Genomic DNA, 19,228 nt, shown 5'->3' with positions numbered 1-19,228 from the left:
ACTAAAGTCTGTAATCAATATAACAGCTTAAATTCTATCTTGTCGCTAACAACACAACAGATAAGTTGCTATTTATAGCTCTGAAACATCATGTAAAAGTCCGGCAGCATAATGCTAACAAATGCTAACAATACACTTAAAGTTACACAATCAAAACACACACAAAATAAAGCATCGCTTAATATAACTTATCAAGCTCCTCCATCACAGTCCAGCTGTGTGTGTGTGTGTGTGTGTGTGTGTGTAACAGTAGCGCACACACACTGTAACCAATATAACAGCCTAAATTCACCTTGTAAGCCATACTTTAATAACATAAAAACAGACGTTAATAAACATCACAGTGTCTCTCATAGCCATAAAATAGCATGTCGCTAATAACACAACAGATAAGTAGCTATTTATAGCTCTGAAACATCATGTAAAAGTCCGGCAGCATAATGCTAACGACCATCATAACTCATATATAAGCCACAGAACTCAGAAAAATACACTCAAAGTTACTCAATCAATAAAGCAGGTAAAACACAGCAAACCAGGAGCAGTAGAAACAACTCTCCATGTCACCAAAATACTGCGCAGACACGTTTAGTCCACCTGTCTGTGTGTAAAGTGGCCGTTATACTTTGCGCGTCCGCGAACGCAGACGTGTGCGCTGAGACGTGGGCGCGTCTTGTTTCATATATACTTATCTGCTTTGCGCGCCTGTGAACGGAAAGAACGGAAAGAAAAATGCCAAATCACACTGAAGAAGAGCTTCTTTGTTTATTGTATTTAAATCAAAAAAGAAAAAAACAAAGAAGGAGGAGGAGATGGTGTGTGCGTCCTCTCCATGTAGGTCAAGTGCGTCAAGGGGAATTTGGCACGCTGGTGCGAGAGATGCGCTCAATTGACCCCGAGAAGCACCACCAGTATTTTCGGATGTCGGCCGCCAAATTTGATGACCTGGCCAGGAGAATTTCGATGAAGATCGCCCATCAGAGGACACATCAGGCCCCGATTTCGGTGGAGGAGAGGCTGGCTGTCACACTGAGGTACCTGGCAACTGGGGCTTCCCAGGTCAGTGTGGCTGCAAGCTACAGACTGGCTGGGTGCACCGTGTCAAAGATCATCCCAGAAGTTTGCCAGGCCATCTGGGAGGCTCTCCAGCCCGAGTTTGTCCCGTTTCCATCGGCGGCACAGTTGGGTGTGATAGCAGATGATTTTTGGAGGCTGTGGAACTTCCCCCTGTGTCTCGGCGCGATCGACGGAAAGCACGTATCGATCCGAGCCCCTCCAAGAGCCGGGAGTGATTTTTATAATTATAAAGGCACCCACTCGATTGTGCTAATGGCAGTCTGTGACGCGAGGTACAGATTCACAATGGTCGATGTGGGAGCCTACGGGCGAGAGAGCGACGGGGGAATTTTGAAAGAGAGCCCTTTTGGGGCAAGGCTCCTAGATGGGAGACTTGCCATGCCTCCCCCAGCAACTCTGCCAGGCACTGGCATGGTGAATGCCCATGCATTCGTTGGCGATGCAGCATTTCCACTTCATCAGAACCTGATGAGACCATACCCAGGTAAATACAGTAGCTCATCAAAGCGTTAATAATAATGATTTTTTATTTTATGGAGATCAAACTCAACTTTGAAATGTACATAATTCTTGCTATATTCAGTCAATTTTAAATTAAGCTAATTATAATTATATTATACTATAATACATTATTTCTTAAACAATACTTGATGAAAATGACTTTAAGCATAAAAGGTTCCCGACCCTCTCATTATCATTGTGATTATCACACAGGCCAGAACCTCACCATGGAGCAGAAGACCTATAACTACCGCCTCTCCCGCGCCCGCAGGATAATAGAGAACACGTTTGGCATTATGGCTGCAAGGTGGAGGATCTTTGGCAGGCCGATTGAGTGTCAACCACGCAATGTTGTTGACATCGTGAAGGCCTGTGTTGCCTTGCACAATTATCTGTCTTACACAGATGCGGCCAACACAGGGGAAGTAAGATACATCCCACCAGGATATGCGGATAGCACCACGGCAGATGGGGACATCCATCCAGGCGAGTGGAGACGACATGTAGAGGGTGACCACAACCTTCTGCCACCAGGGGCCATGCACACAGGAAGGGCATCAAGGGCAGCACTAAACATGAGGCTAAACCTAACGAGCTTCTTTCAGACACCGATGGGACGTGTAGAATGGCAAGACAGAGTTGTAAGGAGGGGTCTTTTAAACAGTTAAATTTTTAAAATATTTATTTATTTAAGGTTTTTTGTGTGATTTATGTTCTTATGTTTTTTGCATATAACTGTAAATATAAAACATATAACTGTAAATATACATATAACTGTAAATAACATATAACTGTAAATATAAAACATAACTGTAAATATAAAACTGTTCTTTGAAAATGAATTTTGTTAGATCCACAATAATATATATAATATAATACAAACAACAAAAGTATCAATTAAAATGACAAATGACAATAAATAAATTTCACTTATGTATTACATTTCTGTTTCTGTTTCATGAGAATAACAACAACAACTAGATTTTTAAAAAAACAAACAAACAAACTGGAACATTTTTTGAACTATTTACAACAATTGATATATATATTAACTTAACTCCTAACTTTACTCTCTATTCTTTACTCTGCTCTAATATTTTCATCTGCTTCTGATGGAGCAACTGGTATATTTCCATCTGCGCCTCCAAGCGTTCCCGATTTGGGAGGCTGGCCAACATGTCGGCAACCATAGCAGCAAAACTATGCCCGGGCTTTTCTCTCTCTCTCCCGCTCTCTCTCTCTCTCTGTCAATGTTCTCCAGACGTTTAAGGATGGCATCTTCTACCCCCGGCCCTTGCCCTTGCCATTTCCTCTTTAGGGGCGTGGAGGGAATTGTACACGAAGCAGATGAAGCTGCTGCTGCTGATGGGGTTGCAGGTGGTGTTGCAGCATCTTGCAGAGGTTGAGGTGATTGTGATGGTGACGAACTGGGGTCCACTCCTGAAGCAATCATCTCCAGCAGTTGCATCGCAGATATTTCTTCATTAGGCCTAATTGATTGATGGATTTCCCCGTCGCCTTCTTCATCATCTTCTGCCTAATACAAACACAAAATTGAACAGCACTTATTTATTTAGGTTATGTATTATCCTGCATTTAACTAGGTTATTTATTTATTTAGGATACTATCCTAAAAGAATGGGAAAAATATAATTTATCATTCACGCTGGCAGCCGCGGCGCCAGCACAGCTGCTGTAGAATAAACTTAGTTTAACTGAATGTTTTAAATCATCAAATGACTTACTATAACGAATTTCGTTAGTTTATATCATTAAGATTTGTAAAAAAATACTTTTATGAGGATCACAGTCACAGACAACAAAATTGGCATTTTATAATGTGATAGCAGCGGTGCAGCAGATGTAACGAAGTCCACGCAGCACCGGATTAGCATTAAAATTGATTTCTTAATCTTAATTGAATAAAAATTTCTTCTGCTACTTAGTATTATTTTATTTTTATTTTTTTCATACTGAAAGAAGTGTCCCCTGTGTCCCCTGTCCACTACACCCGGTCTGGTCACAACACTAGGCTATATACAACCCTAGCAAATCATGGTTTATGATCGTCATTACAAAGTTTCAATAAATCAAGTTTGAATGTTTTGAAGACATACATTACCTCGAGGGGAAAGTTTGAATCCGTTTCCCGATGTTTAACAAATTGGGTCAACCAACTGAGTTGATGATAAATGGCGGGGAGCATCTTCCCACCTGATGCCCCGCTGCGTCCCTTCGCCTTCTTCTTAATTTTCACGAACCGATCCCGAAAATATTTCCACTTCGCCCGGCAAACTTTTTCCTCCTTGCCAAGGCAGCGGGCTATTTCTCCCCACGAATTTGATGTCATTTGGGCATCTTTGTATGATTGGAGGGAGGGGTTATATAGATGAGGGTACCGGCGTACCGCGTCACAAAGGATTTCTTCGAAGGCGTCCATCTTTGTTTGCTCACGCATGCGCAGTCGGTGATTTAAAAGGGCGCTCCTCTGTGCGCTTGTGCGCGGAGAGCCATGCGCTCACCGTTTGACTTAACAGCAGCGTGCAGCGCACGCACGCACACGCACACACACACACACAGATGACTACAGACGGTAACCAATATAACAGCCTAAATTCACCTTGTAAGCCATACTTTATATACATAAAAACGGACGTTAATAAACATCACAGTGTCTCTCATAGCCATAAAATAGCATGTCGCTAATAACACAACAGATAAGTAGCTATATATAGCTCTGAAACGTCATGTAAAAATCCGCTAGCATAATGCTAACGTATGCTAAAGAGCACCTACACACAGACTGCAGTTAGCACTAGCATTAGCCCATGAACCAGCAAATTATTGGCATAGCATTAGCCTGTTAGCATGATAAGCAGCTAGCTAATAGCATTAGCGTTAGCATATGAACTTTCAAATGAATGGAATAGCATTAGCCTGTTAGCTAACTAATAGCATTAGCATTTGCTAGCAGCTAGCAACAGCCTGTCTGGTCAAATAAATACACTTTTTAAGAAATATATCCAACTATAACTCTGTGAGAGAGATATATCACTATACATTTGTACCTTTTAAAGTGATAAATTAAGAATAACTTACTGTGAGCTCGAATAAAGTCCTCAAAGCCAAGGATGAAGAAAGGCCTGTAAAACACTGAAGAAAAAACCTGGGGAAAAAACCTGGAAAACTGTTAAAAAAGGCAGTAAAAACGAGTAAAATCCAAGAAAAAGTGTTAATCCAAGAGAAATGTGTTAAATCCGGTGAAAGGGAGTGATAATCCTGGTGAATCCGTCGATGAAATCAGCAATGCTCTCTCTCTCAAAATCGCTCGGTCAGGCAGTGTGAAGTTGTCCAGCGGGAAAGCAGAACAACGCCAGCTGGAGCTCCGAGCAAACTATTTATACCCCTGGAGCTCAACCTGAAAAAAAAAAATTATTCAACCAATCACAACTCTGCATTGTGTGGCGTGATCTTTTTTTTTTTTTACTGTAGGTCAGAAAAAAAAATCCAGCTGCACAGTTAATGGCGGGAATCTTTTGTTTTAAACAAAGAGGACAATTGATCCTGCTGCACAGATAATGGCGGAGTGTTTTTTATTAAGGGAGACATGTCACCTCAGACTTCAGTGATTAGAAAAAAACATTTCTCCTTCAAGGAAACTCACGAGGGACATAAAAAAGACAAAATACACCACAAAGAACATATTTCTGATATTTTTTCTAAATACCAATCTCTAGTGGTAAAGATCTGATAAGTGACTTATTACAAAGGTGTACAAAATCTTTTTTTCTGATTTGTTTTACAACAAGAAAAAATGATGATCAGCTCTGTTAATTTAGCTGATTAAATTATATTTAATTATTATATTGTATATTGTTCATTTTCAAACATAAAACAAATGCAGGAGGAGCTCAGTTTATCACCTACTCTCTGACCTCTCAGTCACACACACACACACACACACACATACACAGAGACACACAGACACAGACACACACACACACACAGACGCACACAGACACACATACACACACAGACACACACACACACACACACACATACACACACAGACACACACACACAGACTGCTGAGGACTGAGCATGATGATGCTCTGCTCCTGGCCTGAGAATGGCGGAAGGACTTCATACGAGGCATCTGAACCCTAACTCCTCCTAGAGATTTAATCCGACCGACTTCAAATTCACTCAGAAACATCTTGAGATATTGGAGATGAAAAGTTATCAAAAACTTTCTGATTAGGGATCCGGTTTGGCCGTGGCGGCGCCGACAATTTCCTTCGCCATTCGATCCTTCGCCTTGAAATTTTAAACCCTCATAACTTGACTCCACATGGTCTGAGCTTTTCCAAATTTAATATGCTTGTTCAGTGTCCTGGTCTGAACACATGTACAGTCTCATATTTAGTGACAGTCATAGCGGCACGTACACTGCCCAGCTCAACCTGATCTTAAGTTATCAAAAGAATTTTGCTCGGCCAAGGTAGGCGCAAATTATTAACAAATTAATTTCTGTAGCTAGCTATGAAAATGCTAACTGTTGGATATCTCGGTCCAACTAAATGCTATTAACACCAAATGTCAGATCCTTGGTTGGCATGTGACTGTGAGGGTATGAGCCAAGTTTTGTGAATGTTGACCACTAGGGGGCGCTACAAATCTAGGAAATTTATATCTCTTTAACGGCTTTACGGATTTCTACCAAATTCGGTAGGTATGATGCAGACCCATTGCTGAGGCCATATATTGAAGGTGGTCATGACTGGTCAATGTGGGCGTGGCTTATAAGTACATAAACAACAAGCATTCATTTTAGCTGAACTCTTATGATGAGGGTTGTGAAATTTATAGGGTACATATAGAATAGGACACAGATCTTCCACAACAAAAATAGCACATCTACTCCACTAGGTGGCGCTATAACGGATACAAACGCGTTTTTGCTTGTAACTTCCACATTTTAAATGACACATTCATATACATCATATCCATGTATTCCCTGAATAGAGCTGGATTTTTGACATAGGCCCCGCCCACTTCTGCTGCAAATTTCCTTTGCTAAGTCACCGCATATGCAAAACCTACTTTTTTGAACTCCTCCTACAGTTTAAGAGCTATCTGCATGAAACATTGCACACATAATCTCCAGATGAGTCAGGTGAAAAGTTATCAAAAGAATTTTGGGACTCCAAAAAATGCTCTACTTATAGCCAAACAATCTTTTTTGCTAGCTAAAAAAAACACATTGTTTCATATTTTGGTCAAAGTAAATGCTTTCAACTTCAAACTTAAGTCACTTGTTCAGGAAGTCATCCAGAGGCTCTGTGCCAAGTATGGTGCAAATCAATCAACAGAGGGCGTCATAAACCCACAAATATCAAGTTTCCTAAAAGATGATCGCATTCACACATAATTTGGTGAGCATGATGGGACATCACTCCAGAGGCCAGCTGCAAAATTACGTAACAATCGGTGAAAGTGGGCGGGACTTATTACGACAAATCCAAATCGCCACACATTCAGCCTTTCGCACTTCCCATTACAGTGAATACTGAAGCTCAGACATTGACCTGTGTCCTGACGCACGTCCAGAGCCTTGTCGTCCTTTTAGGCCATATTGCGTGGGCTTCGTGGGGGGCGAGTCGCGCGGGGAGGCTTGGCCCCCGTTCATAACTGTTCGGGACGAACAGTTCTAGTTATACTTTTTTTTTATTCTTCCGTTGATAAAACTGGTGCTGCAGGCTAAACCGTGCAAGGGAGGGCGGCACAATTTGGAGGGTTGGTCCAGACCCCTGCACGTACCTCAGACGCAAAAAACTACATATGTCCGCCTGCAGGGGTCGCTATAAGTAAGGACAACGCGTTTTGGCCTATAACTCTCACACCGTATGTCGCACATTCAAAAACCTTATATCCCCAGATTCCCTGAATAGAGCTGAATCACTTTGCAATGGCCACGCCCACTTCCGCCTGAAAGTTTTTTCGCAAAATCACAAAAACTGGAAAACCTACTTTTTCGAACTCCTCCTCGGGGTTTTGTCTGATCTGCGTGAAACTTGGCACGTACACTGCCCAGCTCAACCTGATCTTAAGTTATCAAAAGAATTTTGCTCGGCCAATGTAGGCGCAAATTATTAACAAATTAATTTCTGTAGCTAGCTATGAAAATGCTAACTGTTGGATATCTCGGTCCAACTAAACGCTATTAACACCAAATGTCAGATCCTTGGTTGGCATGTGACTGTGAGGGTATGAGCCAAGTTTTGTGAATGTTGACCACTAGGGGGCGCTACAAATCTAGGAAATTTAAATCTCTTTAACGGCTTTACGGATTTCTACCAAATTCGGTAGGTATGCTGCAGACCCATTGCTGAGGCCATATATTGAAGGTGGTCATGACTGGTCAATGTGGGCGTGGCTTATAAGTACATAAACATCAAGCATTTATTTTAGCTGAACTCTTATGATGAGGGTTGTAAAATTTATAGGGTAGATATAGAATAGGACACAGATCTTCCATAACAAAAATAGCACATCTACTCCACTAGGTGGCGCTAAAACGGATACAAGCGCGTTTTTGCCTGTAACTTCCACATTTTAAATGACACATTCATATACCTCATATCCATGTATTCCCTGAATAGAGCTGGAATTTGTGACATAGGCCCCGCCCACTTCTGCTGCAGATTTCCTTTGCTAAGTCACCGCATATGCAAAACCAACTTTTTTGAACTCCTCCTACAGTTTAAGAGCTATCTGCATGAAACTTGGCACATATAATCTCCAGATGAGTCAGGTGAAAAGTTATCAAAAGAATTTTGGCACTCCAAAAAATGCTCTACTTATAGCCAAACAATCTTTTTTGCTAGCTAAAAAAACACATTGTTTCATATTTTGGTCAAAGTAAATGCTTTTAACATCAAACTTAAGTCACTTGTTCAGGAAGTCATCCAGAGGCTCTGTGCCAAATATGGTGCAAATCAATCAACAGGGGGCGTTATAAACCCACAAATATCAAGTTTCCTAAAAGATGATCGCATTCACACATAATTTGGTGAGCATGATGGGACATCACTCCAGAGGCCAGCAGCAATGTCAGTGACATCATTCTCCTGACGTCGCTGACGTCGCCGTCCTGGATCACTCTTCTACAAGATGGAGGACAAATTGATCATTGCCGTTACAGCTCACCCCGTGCTTTACGACACGTCCTGTCTCCTTTACCGGGATCGGTATAAAAAGGAGCAGGCGTGGGGTAAAGTAAGCGAGGTGGCTGGATTACCTGGTAAGTTCTGTAAATATGTATTTGTTGCGTGTTTGCAGCTATTGGTTAGCATTAGCATAGCCCCAGTTAGCGTAGCTGGCTTTCCCGTCATAAAGTTACTGGTTTACTAGATTCAACAGTTAATTTACGTGTGTTCTTGTCAGTTGATGTGTGTCGCAGGAAATGGAAGAGCCTCAGGGACACATATATGAGGGAGAGGAGGAAGGGGACAGAGTCAAGGAGTGGGTCAGCAGCAGGGACAGCGAAGAAGTGGAAGTACTTCGCGGTCCTGTCTTTCCTCGACCCCTTTGTTGCCCCCCGTGAAACAAGCGGGAACATGGGGGCAGGGGTCGAGGAAGATGGGGCCGTGGAGTACAGCGTAGGGTCCATGGAGGACGAGGGAGAGACAGCAGGCCCATCAGGGATTACCATCGGAGGTTTGTTGATGAATGAACAGGCACACAGAAACGACATGGAAACTAGTTTTTGTATAAAATGATAACTGACTTGTATTGATGTGTCAGTACAGATATTTTTTTCACAGCCTGCACAAAAAAATGTCAAAATAACTAATCTGTACTCTCACCTATACCAAACCTATAAGTTAAAATGTGAAGAATGAAGGGCACTAAAACACCATTTGCTTTAAAGTGTTGTGGAGGATAGATATTGCTATGGCTAGAACAGTATGATGTATTAAATGACTGCATCTGTAAAATGCTTTATGTGCTGTAATTGTTAGAATAACCTAGTCAATTAATATACTGTATGAACAAAAAAACTAAGACATGTTTGTCACTACTACAGCCCAAGCAGATTCTGACATTGAGCCAGAGTCTGCTGGTGCTCCCCCTGATGATGGTCCAGCTGTCTCTCCCACTGCTGTCTCTGCTGCTTCAGTGCCAAGAGGTATGTACAAGACATATTTAAGATAGTTTAATAGATGATTAATTTAAAATATTTAAACAAATATTAATTTGGATATTGAGTTACTTCTAACTATTGCATTTTTTGGACGGTAGTAGTTTCATAAAATGTTTTTTTCTATTTCATACAGCGACGAAGAGGTCCAGGAAGAGAGCCAGGGAGGAGGAAAACTCCGCCGACTCCAACAACAGACGGGCGGAGTTGGAGACTCTCGTCCTGGAAACCCTCAACGGCCTGAAGCAGCGAGCTCCACCTGCCCCCCAGCCTCCCCCCTCAGAGGATGAACTATTCCTGGTTCCTTCCCTGGAGAGGTTGTCACCCCAAAGGAAGGCATTTGTAAAATTTCAAATTCATAAACTTATTTATGAAGCCAGCACTGTTGTGCTCAATTTGGAACCTGCCGAGTAGCTTTTTAGCAATGGGGCAGCAATCACTGCAGGGAACGTATCAGACTTTTGAGGAATCATTCATTTTGTTCATATGTGTCCCTGAGGCTCTTCCATACGTTATTTATTTTTTTATTGTTGTTTTTGTATATATGTATATATATAGATATATTTTTTTTATGACAATTTTCAGAAATAAAATATAAAAATCTCAGCTGTCTTTCGTCTACTCTTACCTACAGTGAACATTCTCACCGGACTTCAGATATTTGTTGCACACCCACATTGTGTACTGTAAACTTTGATTCAAGCTGTGCAGAAGTTATTCACATAAACTAAACAACTTATTTTAACCTCTTAAAACACACTGTTCCATCTACGGGACGGGTCAGAGGTTGGGAGGTAGCCACAGCATTATGTGGGACACTGACTAATCATTTACAGGACAAAACAATACCAGAATAATATCAGATGGCACCATTGATATGATAGTTAGCATATGTATCATGTCATGCACATGTTATGTTTATTGTATTGTTGCAGACTTGCCAAATTAAAGCTTTATTAAAGGCAGTCCCAGATAGCGGACACCACATCAGCCACGACCACGGACACAGTGGAGACCCCAACACGGAAGCTGTTGGCGATGGTCCTGTAGGAGTCACCAGTGGCCAGGTATCTGCATCATAGAAAACATTAAATTAAGCTGAGTTGTAGTGCATGCAGTGACTTTATGTGGCAGTTTATATTTTATTTAGATCAGAAAATACACAAATACATAGGCCTACAGCATGCATCAAATCCATACTCAAGACTCAAAATACAAAACAACCACAAAGACACAAATAAATGATCACATATGATATGTCATATGTGAAAGTGCTCAAGCAATCAATGCATGTAATGTCTTTCTTGTAAAGCACTTTGAGCTGCACTTCATGTATGAAAAGTGCTATACAAATAAAGATCAGTATTGGTGAAAGGCGATCTGGTCCTGTTTTCCAAAAAACGGCAACAACGAGGCTCACTGCTGAAGTTATGCCCGGTGTTTCGGTTTAACTGGTGACCGTGTTAACTGGTGACTTTCTCACATTACATTACGTTACGAGAAGTCAATGAGTTATCTGAACAAAACCAAACTTACATAAATGATTAGTTATTACACATATTATTGTGTATTTTTAAAGGATTAAACTACAATCAATGGCTTTTTTAAGAGAGTTATGAGAACGTCACCTATTAACACGGTAACCAGTTAAACCGAAACACCAGCTGTGAAGCAACATTTCTCAGCAAAGCAGCAGCAGCTAAATCTCCCTGTCAGTGAATATTTATTGATTTTAACACAACAATACACAACTACTCACCGGAGACAGATGGACAGGGCAGCGGTGGTAGCAAATGTTGTTATCTCGAGTCGAGATAGAAATCCGCCGCTGATCTCGACCATGGTTGAAGAGAAAAGAAAGCAATGTTGTTGTGCCGTGAGAATGGGCGGAGTCGCGATGGCGCGATGACGCGATGACGCGATGTACACAAAATGGTCACGCTTCAAAACTTGAGCGACAGCGCGACAGATTTTCATTTGTTGCGCGACAAAATCGTGTCCAACGCTCTTGGTGTGAATACCCCTTAAGGAAACAAATGGCAACCATGTCACAAGTTCTGAACTTAAAAGACAATGAGGAGGACTGCCTCGCAGGTTTTATGGGTCACAACATCAGGGTCCATCGACAATATTATCGGCTCCCTGAAGGGACATTACAAGTTGCCAAAGTTGCAAAGTTGCTTTTAGCCTGTGGAGGAGGAGAGCTGTCACAATTTAAAGGCATGACATTGGACGAGATCAATGTTGATCCAAATGGTAAAACCTCACCTTGCACACACTATTTTTTAACATTTTAATTTGTGATGGTTTAGACCAGAGGTGTCAAACTCATCTTCATTCAAGGGCCACATACAGACCAATTTAATCTCATGTGGGCTGGACCATTAAAAAGATGGAGGGAAGGAAAGAAGGAAGGTAGGAAGGACAGAGGGAAAGAAGGAAGGTAGGAAGGACAGAAGAAAGAAAGGGGAAAAAGGGAAGGTGGGGAGGAAAAAAGGAAGGGCAGAAGGAAGGGAGGAAGGAAAGAAGGAGGGAAGGTAGGAAGGACAGAAGGAAGGAAGGAAAAAGGGAAGGAAGGGAGGAAGGAAAGAAGGAGGAAAGGTAGGAAGGACAGAAGGAAGGAAGGTAGGAAGGAAGGAAGGAACGAACAAAAAGGAAAAAGGGAAGGTGGGGAGGAAAAAAGGAAGGTAGAAAGGACAGAAGGAAGGGAGGAGGGAAGAAATGAAGGAAGGACAGAAGGAAGGAAGGTAGGACGGACAGAAGGAAGGAAGGAACAAGGGAAGGTGGGGAGGAAAAAAGGAAGGTAGGAAGGACAGAAGGATGACGGAAGAAATCAAGGAAGGTAGGAAGGACAGAAGGAAGGTAGGAAGGACAGAAGGAAAGAAGGAAAAAGGGAAGGTGGGGAGGAAAGAAAGAAGGGAGGAAGGGAGGAAGGAACAAGGAAGGAAAAAAGAAAGATGGGAAGGTAGGAAAGATGGAAGGAAGGAAGGAAGGAATAAAGCAAGGAAAAAAGGAAGGTAGGATAAGAAGGAAAAGAACACAGGAAGGAAAGTGAGCCAGATTGTTCCCCTCAATGGGCCGGTTCTGGCCCACGGGCCACATGTTTGACACCGCTGGTTTAAATTTATCATGGGTTTGTCATGCTGGTTCACAACATTTTTTGCTGTGTTTATTCAGAGGAAGTACCTGAAGACAGCTCTCTATCTGGAAGTGAAGATGAAGATGTGATGTCGAGTCTATCCTCTACCTCATCAGGTACATTCACTGAACCAGTGGTTCTAGAAATGGGGTCTGAGCACTCCCAGGGGTTCCTGGGTGTTCCCAGCAAGTAGGGGAATAAGTTGTTTTCACTTGTTAGCACCATAACACAATTAGAAAATCTATTTTGTCATGGGTTTAATAAACTTTATGTATGTAAAACATCTAAAGCTTTTATCTAATGGGGATCTGAAGTCTAATTTGTATTAATTTTGGGGTCTTGGAGGTCTGGAGGGTCTATCAACCCCGCTATATAGTTAAAAACAAAACAGGTCAATGTTGGCATGGCGTGTGTTCTCATAGTCCATGGAGAGGACGATTTAGTACATTCAGTGCTTCAAATGAGCTTTTCTAACATTGCATCGTTATGTTTTTCCTTGAAGGTCTAAGACTAGTGAAAAAGACCAGACCTGTTGAGAGGACACCTACAGAAGAGGACCAGGAGTCTGATGCTTCATCACAGCTAACCAGAGGTATTTTAAAGGAATGGTTCACCCCATGTCAATATTCAATCATTACCTACTCACTCTCATGCTGATGAGAAATCTGTAGTTTTTTTTATTCCTCTACAGATGAACAGGCTACAGTTAATATTTAGGCCACAAAAACATACTAAATTATGTTTCAAATCAACTGTGTATGTCATGGCTTTGGGACACTTAGATTTTTTGTGACTGTTAGTTCTTTCCCTAATGTGCACACTACTTGCTTTCTTATGGTACATGGATCTGGTCAGCTGTTCTCTAAGCAGTGCTCCTCACAAGGAGCTTTTCATAAAATTATACTGTCAATCTGTTTGCCTTACAGGTACATCAAGGACCTGGACAGAGTCTGATACTTCATCACAGCCAAGCAAAGAAGGGTCAAGACCTGTGAAGAAGAAGAAGAAGAACCCCATCAAGAGGTCACATGCAGAGGAGGACCATGGGTCTGATGCCTCATCACAGCCAATCAAAGGTATCATATTTCTATGAGTTTAGCGAACAGTTCTGCCTAACGAAAGGCAGAACTGCAGCCTTCAGACTGTCTTTGGGCACATACACACACACACACACATATATCTATAGGAATCACCCCCACCAACCTTGATCTCATCTTATTTTATTTTTTTTATAGATTCATCAAGAAAGAAGAGGAAGATGTGGACAAAGGAAGAAGTCAAAGCTGTAGAACAGAAGCTAATGAACAATATTAAGACTGGCAAGGTTCCTGGTAAATCACAGTGTGTAGACTGTATCCGTGCATTTCCAGAGGCACTTAAAGGTAGGACCTGGGATGCTGTGAAATACTACATCAAAAACCGCATCGATACTTGGAAGCGGCATTCTACAAAGAAATTCTTCAGTTAAATGCATACAAAAACATGTTCAAGGAATAGTTCACCCTAGAAACAAAATTCAGTCATTATGGACTCACCCACTTTCTTCTCTCCTGCCTTCCCTCCTTCCCTCCTTACTTCCCTCCTCCCTTCTTTCATTTCTTCCTCCCTCCCTCCTTTCCTCCTTCCTTCCTCCCTCCCTCCCTTTCTTTCTCCCTCCTTTCCTTTCTTCCTCCCTCCTTTCCTTTCTTCCTTCCTTGTCATTTTCTTCCTTCCTCTCTCATCATTTTCTTCCTTCTTCCCTCCTTTTCTTCCTTCCTTCCTTCCCTCCTCCCTTCCTCCCCTCATCCCTTCCTCCCTCTTTTCCTTTCTTCCTTCTTTCCTTCCCTTCCTTTATTCCACCCTGCTTTCCTTCCTTCCTCCCTCCTTTCCTTTCTTCCTTCCTCTCTCGTCATTTTCTTCCTTCCTTCTTCCCTCCTTTTCTTCCTTCCTCCCTTCCTTCCTTCCCTCCCTCCTCCCTTCCTCCCCTCATCCCTTCCTCCCTCTTTTCCTTTCTTCCTTCTTTCCTTCCCTTCCTTTATTCCACCCTGCTTTTCTTCCTCCCTCCCTCCTTTCCTCCCTTCCTTCCCCCCTCCTTTCCTTTCTTCCTTCCTTCCTTCCCCCCTTCCTTCCTCTCGTCATTTTCTTCCTTCCTCCCTCCTCCCTTCCTTCCTTCCTACCCTCCTCCCTCTTTTCCTTTCTTCCTTCTTTCCTTCCTTCCTCCCTCCTTTCTTCCACCCTCCTTTCCTTTCTTCCTTCCTTACTTACTTCCCTCCCTCCTCCCTTCTTTCCTCCCCTCCTTCCTTCCTCTGTAATTTTCTTCCTTCCTCCCTCCTTTTCTTCCTTCCTTCCCTCCTCCTTTCTTTCCTACCCTCCTCCCTTCTTTCCTACCCTCCTTCCTTCCTTCCTCTCTCGTCATTTTCTTCCTTCCTTCTTCCTCCCCTCATCCCTTCCTCCCTCTTTTCCTTTCTTCCTTCTTTCCTTCCTTCCTCCCTCCTTTCTTCCACCCTCCTTTCCTTTCTTCCTTCCTTCCTTCCCTCCTCCCTTCCTTCCTTCCCTCCTTCTTTCCTCCCTCCTTTTCTTCCTTCCTTCCCTCCTCCCTCCCTTCCTTCCCTCCTTCTTTCCTCCCCTTCTTCCTTCCTCCCCCCTTTTCTTCCTTCCTCCCTCCCCTCCTCCATTCCTACACTCCTCCCTTCCTTCCTACCCTCCTCCCTTCTTCCTTCCTTCCTCTCTCGTCATTTTCTTCCTTCCTTCCTTCCTTCTTCCTACCCTCCTCCCTTCCTTCCTACCCTCCTCCCTTCCTACCTACCCTCCTCCTTTCCTCCCTCCCTTCCTTCCTTACCTCCTCCCTCCCTTCCTTCCTTCCTTCCCTCCTCCCTCCCTTCCTTCCCTCCTTTCCTCCCCTCGTCATTTTCTTCCTTCCTACACTCTTCTTTCCTACCCTCCTTCCTTCCTCTCTCGTCATGTTCTTCCTTCCTTCCTTCTTCCTGCCTCCCTCCTCCCTCCCTTCCTACCCTCCTCCCTTCCTACCTCTTTTCCTTTCTTCCTTCTTTCCTTCCCTTGGAACCATGTCTGTATCTCATTTAGAAGCAGACACCCCTTTGTCCACTGTCCTCACGAGGCCAGATAAACGAGTATGTGTGTGTGTGTGTGTGTGTATGTGTGTGTGTCTGTCTGTCTGTATAAATATATATATTTGCTGTTTATTGGTATAGACATTGTTATGTACAACATGTTTAGTTTCATATGTCTATGCAATGTTACAGTCATATTTGTTATTTAGTATTTAGTGTTATTTAGTGTTAGTATATTTGTTTATTGTTATGTTCATTTTGCATTTGGAACATGTTTGTATTCATGCAATTTCCTCTTTTCAAGTGTTTGTTTTAGTATGTGATAAATCTGCTCAATTTTGAGTCAAACTGCATGGACTTTGTATGGTTTTCTATGACTGGGAACATGTATTGAGGTTGAGTTGATTTTTCAAAACAAAGTCAAAAACTGTTATATTTTGATAGAAGGAATACCTCTAGTGACATGTAAGTAAAAATAATTGAGTTTCACAGTTTGGCCCCTGAGAAATTTCAAATGGCACAGACGGTACCCAAAATGTGCCAAACTGTGCCAAAATGTATCCAAGTGTACCTGTCTCTATTTGTGTCTTTCTAACTTTGCTGTGCTTTACTTTATCAGCCTCAAACTTGGCACAGGTAAAGTTCAGATGTTGTTCTATGGTATTCTAGTGTTTTTTGGCTTACTCAGCATGATTTAGAAGGTGTTATTCACTTTGAAAGTGAAAATTTCTGTCAAGTGGAACTGAAATCTGAAATTTCTGCTGTGTTCAATCTTCATTTACTCTGACCCAGTAACATATATGCTGATGCTTTCACTTCTACAAACATCTCACAATTGTTCCCTTTATTATGATACCACGATTGTTCATATAGACCTTGTAGTTGCAGAGATATACTCTATTCATTTTGGGTATGTCATTTTCAGGCAGCACCCTCTGAAAGAGGCCCAGTGATTAAGAGGTTAATTGTTAAAAGTGATGTAATTCTGCAACAGTGGATCTTACAGGCTTAATCATGGCCCCAGTTCAGAAAGAAAACCCACAAAATAGAACCGGAGTCCTATTCCATTATTCTTAGCTGCAGTATTCAGGCGACCGGGCCTGCTTTGAACACTCTAATTTTTTTTAAAGTAAACGCTTTGGACTCCTTCTTGTACACAGCCTCAGTGTTAGATTTCCAGTCCAGTCTGTTGTCAATCACCACTATCTGTAGTCCTCCACCTCCTCAACCACCTCCCCTTTGATCCATAGTGGCTGTGGAGGCGTCTTCTTCCTCCTGAAGTCGATCACCATCTCTCTGGTCTTGTTGTTGTTCAACCTCATGTGATTCTGTTCGGGCCACTCTACAAAGTTGTCTATCAGTGTCGTGTACGCCCCCTCCTCTCCCCCCTTTATACACCCGACAACAGCTGAGTCATCAGAGAACTTCTGCAGGTGACATGACTCAGAGTTGTACTTAAAGTCAGTGGTGTATAAAGTGAAGAGGAAGGGAGAAAGCACAGTCCCCTGTGGAGCTCCTGTATCACTGGCCACCACATCAGACAGGACACTGCCCAGACAGACAAACTGTGGCCTGCCTGTTAAGTAGTCAGTAATCCAGGAGATCACTGCGTCGTTAACACCCATCACCCACAGCTTCTCACCCAGTAGCAGAGGCTGAATGGTGTTGAAAGCACTGGAGAAATCAAAGAATGTGATCCTCACAGTGCTTCCTCCACCATCCAGATGCATATGGGCTCATTGCAGCAGGTAAATAACAGAGACTCCTAAATGGGGCTGATAGGCAAACTGCAAGGGGTCCAGAAACGTCCTCACCTGTGGCCTCAGATGGGCTAAAACCAGTCTCTCCAGGACTTTCATCACATGGGGTGTGAGGGTGATTGGTCTATAGTCAGCTGGGTTGGATGGCATCGACTTCTTGGGGACTAGAACCAGGCAGGACATCTTCCAGAGCATCAGTACTTTTTCCTGACTCAGACTCAGGTTGTACAGATGTCTCAGTACAGGAGACAGCTGCCTGGCACAGGTCTTCAGGATCCTAGGTGTGATGCTATCAGGGCCTGCTGTCTTTCGCTGATTTAGTCTTTCCAGCTGCCTCTTAACCTGGCCTGTAGTCACCATTAGATGGTTGGTACTGGTGTCCTCAGTGGGGGAAGGGGAGGAGGAGGAGGTGGAGGAGAATGAGGGGGGGCAGATGAAGAGGTGATGTGCAGGAGAATGCTGGGGGGTGGATCTAACAATTTGGAACAGTGTGGGTGTGTGGGGGGTTGGGGGTGTCGGAGGGGTGGCAGGAGGTGAGCTAAATCTGTTTAAAAAACTGGTTAAACTGGTTTGCTCTGTCCAGGCTCCCTGATGTTTGCCTGTCTTTCCCCTTCATCCCCGTAATGTGCTTCATTCCTGTCCACACATCCCTCACACTGTTCTGTTGGAGTTTGGCCTCCAGCTTCCTCCTGTAGTTGTCCTTGCATGTCCTCAGCATATCTCGGAGTCCATGTTGCACTCTCCTCTGCTCCTCCCTGTCTCCAGACCTGAAAGCCCTCTTCTTCTGGTTCAGAAGTGCCTTTAGGTCGCTGGTGATCCAGGACTTGTTGTTGGAGAAGCGAGTGCAGCCAAGTTTCACTGAAGAAAAATATGCTACACTCACGGTATTCCAGTCCCTCTGGGTCTTCACTAGCGCTGCCAGTTCATCCATTTTATTCCCCAAAACCTCATGTTTCCCGTTATAATCGCCGAGACCGCTGGTTTATGTCTTCTTTTATCCTTTCGCTTGACTTCAGACCTGCAACCCCAGTGTCTCCTCCGTAACTCCTGCGGGACCACAGGTTTGTCTCTAGGCAGCAGCACGGGTTCACACAGTGCAATCAGCTGTTCACGCGTGTAAACAATGCTCCCACTACTACCGGCGAAGTTCCCAGTTACAAAGGGTAGAAAAAGTAGTAGAAAAATGCAGAGAAGGGTAACAAAACTAAGTTCAGCCATTGTCACAACTCTTAAGAACAGGTTGTGATTGACCAAAAAAACAAGCGAAGAGAACGAACCAACAAATAAACAGAAGTTTAAAAAACACGTTGGGAGTTGCAGCTACAGGCTGCCACCTGGGACGGCACCATCTTCATGATATTATCAGAGGTATCAATACATTATGTCTTTAGAAAAAGGAATGGAAAAAATCAGACCTCTGTGGCAGCCACAGGACTGATAGAACCAATCAGGTGCCTTCATGTCTAGGTCTGCATCCGCCCCCCTCTCTCCCTGCCTA

The 19,228-nt window shown here is 43.0% G+C and overlaps 2 protein-coding genes across 2 annotated transcripts; both read left to right on the top strand.

The window, feature by feature from the left end:
• The first annotated feature begins 879 nt into the window (after positions 1-879).
• Positions 880-3,066, top strand: LOC128360723 (putative nuclease HARBI1). Its single transcript, XM_053321215.1, has 3 exons — positions 880-1,561; positions 1,792-2,088; positions 2,897-3,066. The coding sequence occupies exons 1-3, from the start codon at positions 880-882 to the stop codon at positions 3,064-3,066; spliced, it is 1,149 nt and encodes a 382-aa protein (XP_053177190.1).
• A 5,685-nt stretch (positions 3,067-8,751) lies between these two features.
• LOC128360722 (transcription factor Adf-1-like) lies at positions 8,752-10,195 on the top strand. Its single transcript, XM_053321214.1, has 4 exons — positions 8,752-8,881; positions 9,025-9,297; positions 9,668-9,769; positions 9,918-10,195. Exons 1-4 carry the CDS (start codon positions 8,752-8,754, stop codon positions 10,193-10,195), a joined length of 783 nt encoding a protein of 260 aa, XP_053177189.1.
• Positions 10,196-19,228: the final 9,033 nt, after the last annotated feature.

The sequence above is a fragment of the Scomber japonicus genome, chromosome 6, assembly GCF_027409825.1.
Source record: "Scomber japonicus isolate fScoJap1 chromosome 6, fScoJap1.pri, whole genome shotgun sequence".
In the NCBI taxonomy this organism is placed as follows: domain Eukaryota; kingdom Metazoa; phylum Chordata; class Actinopteri; order Scombriformes; family Scombridae; genus Scomber; species Scomber japonicus.
This window is presented reverse-complemented; position numbering and strand designations above follow the sequence as displayed.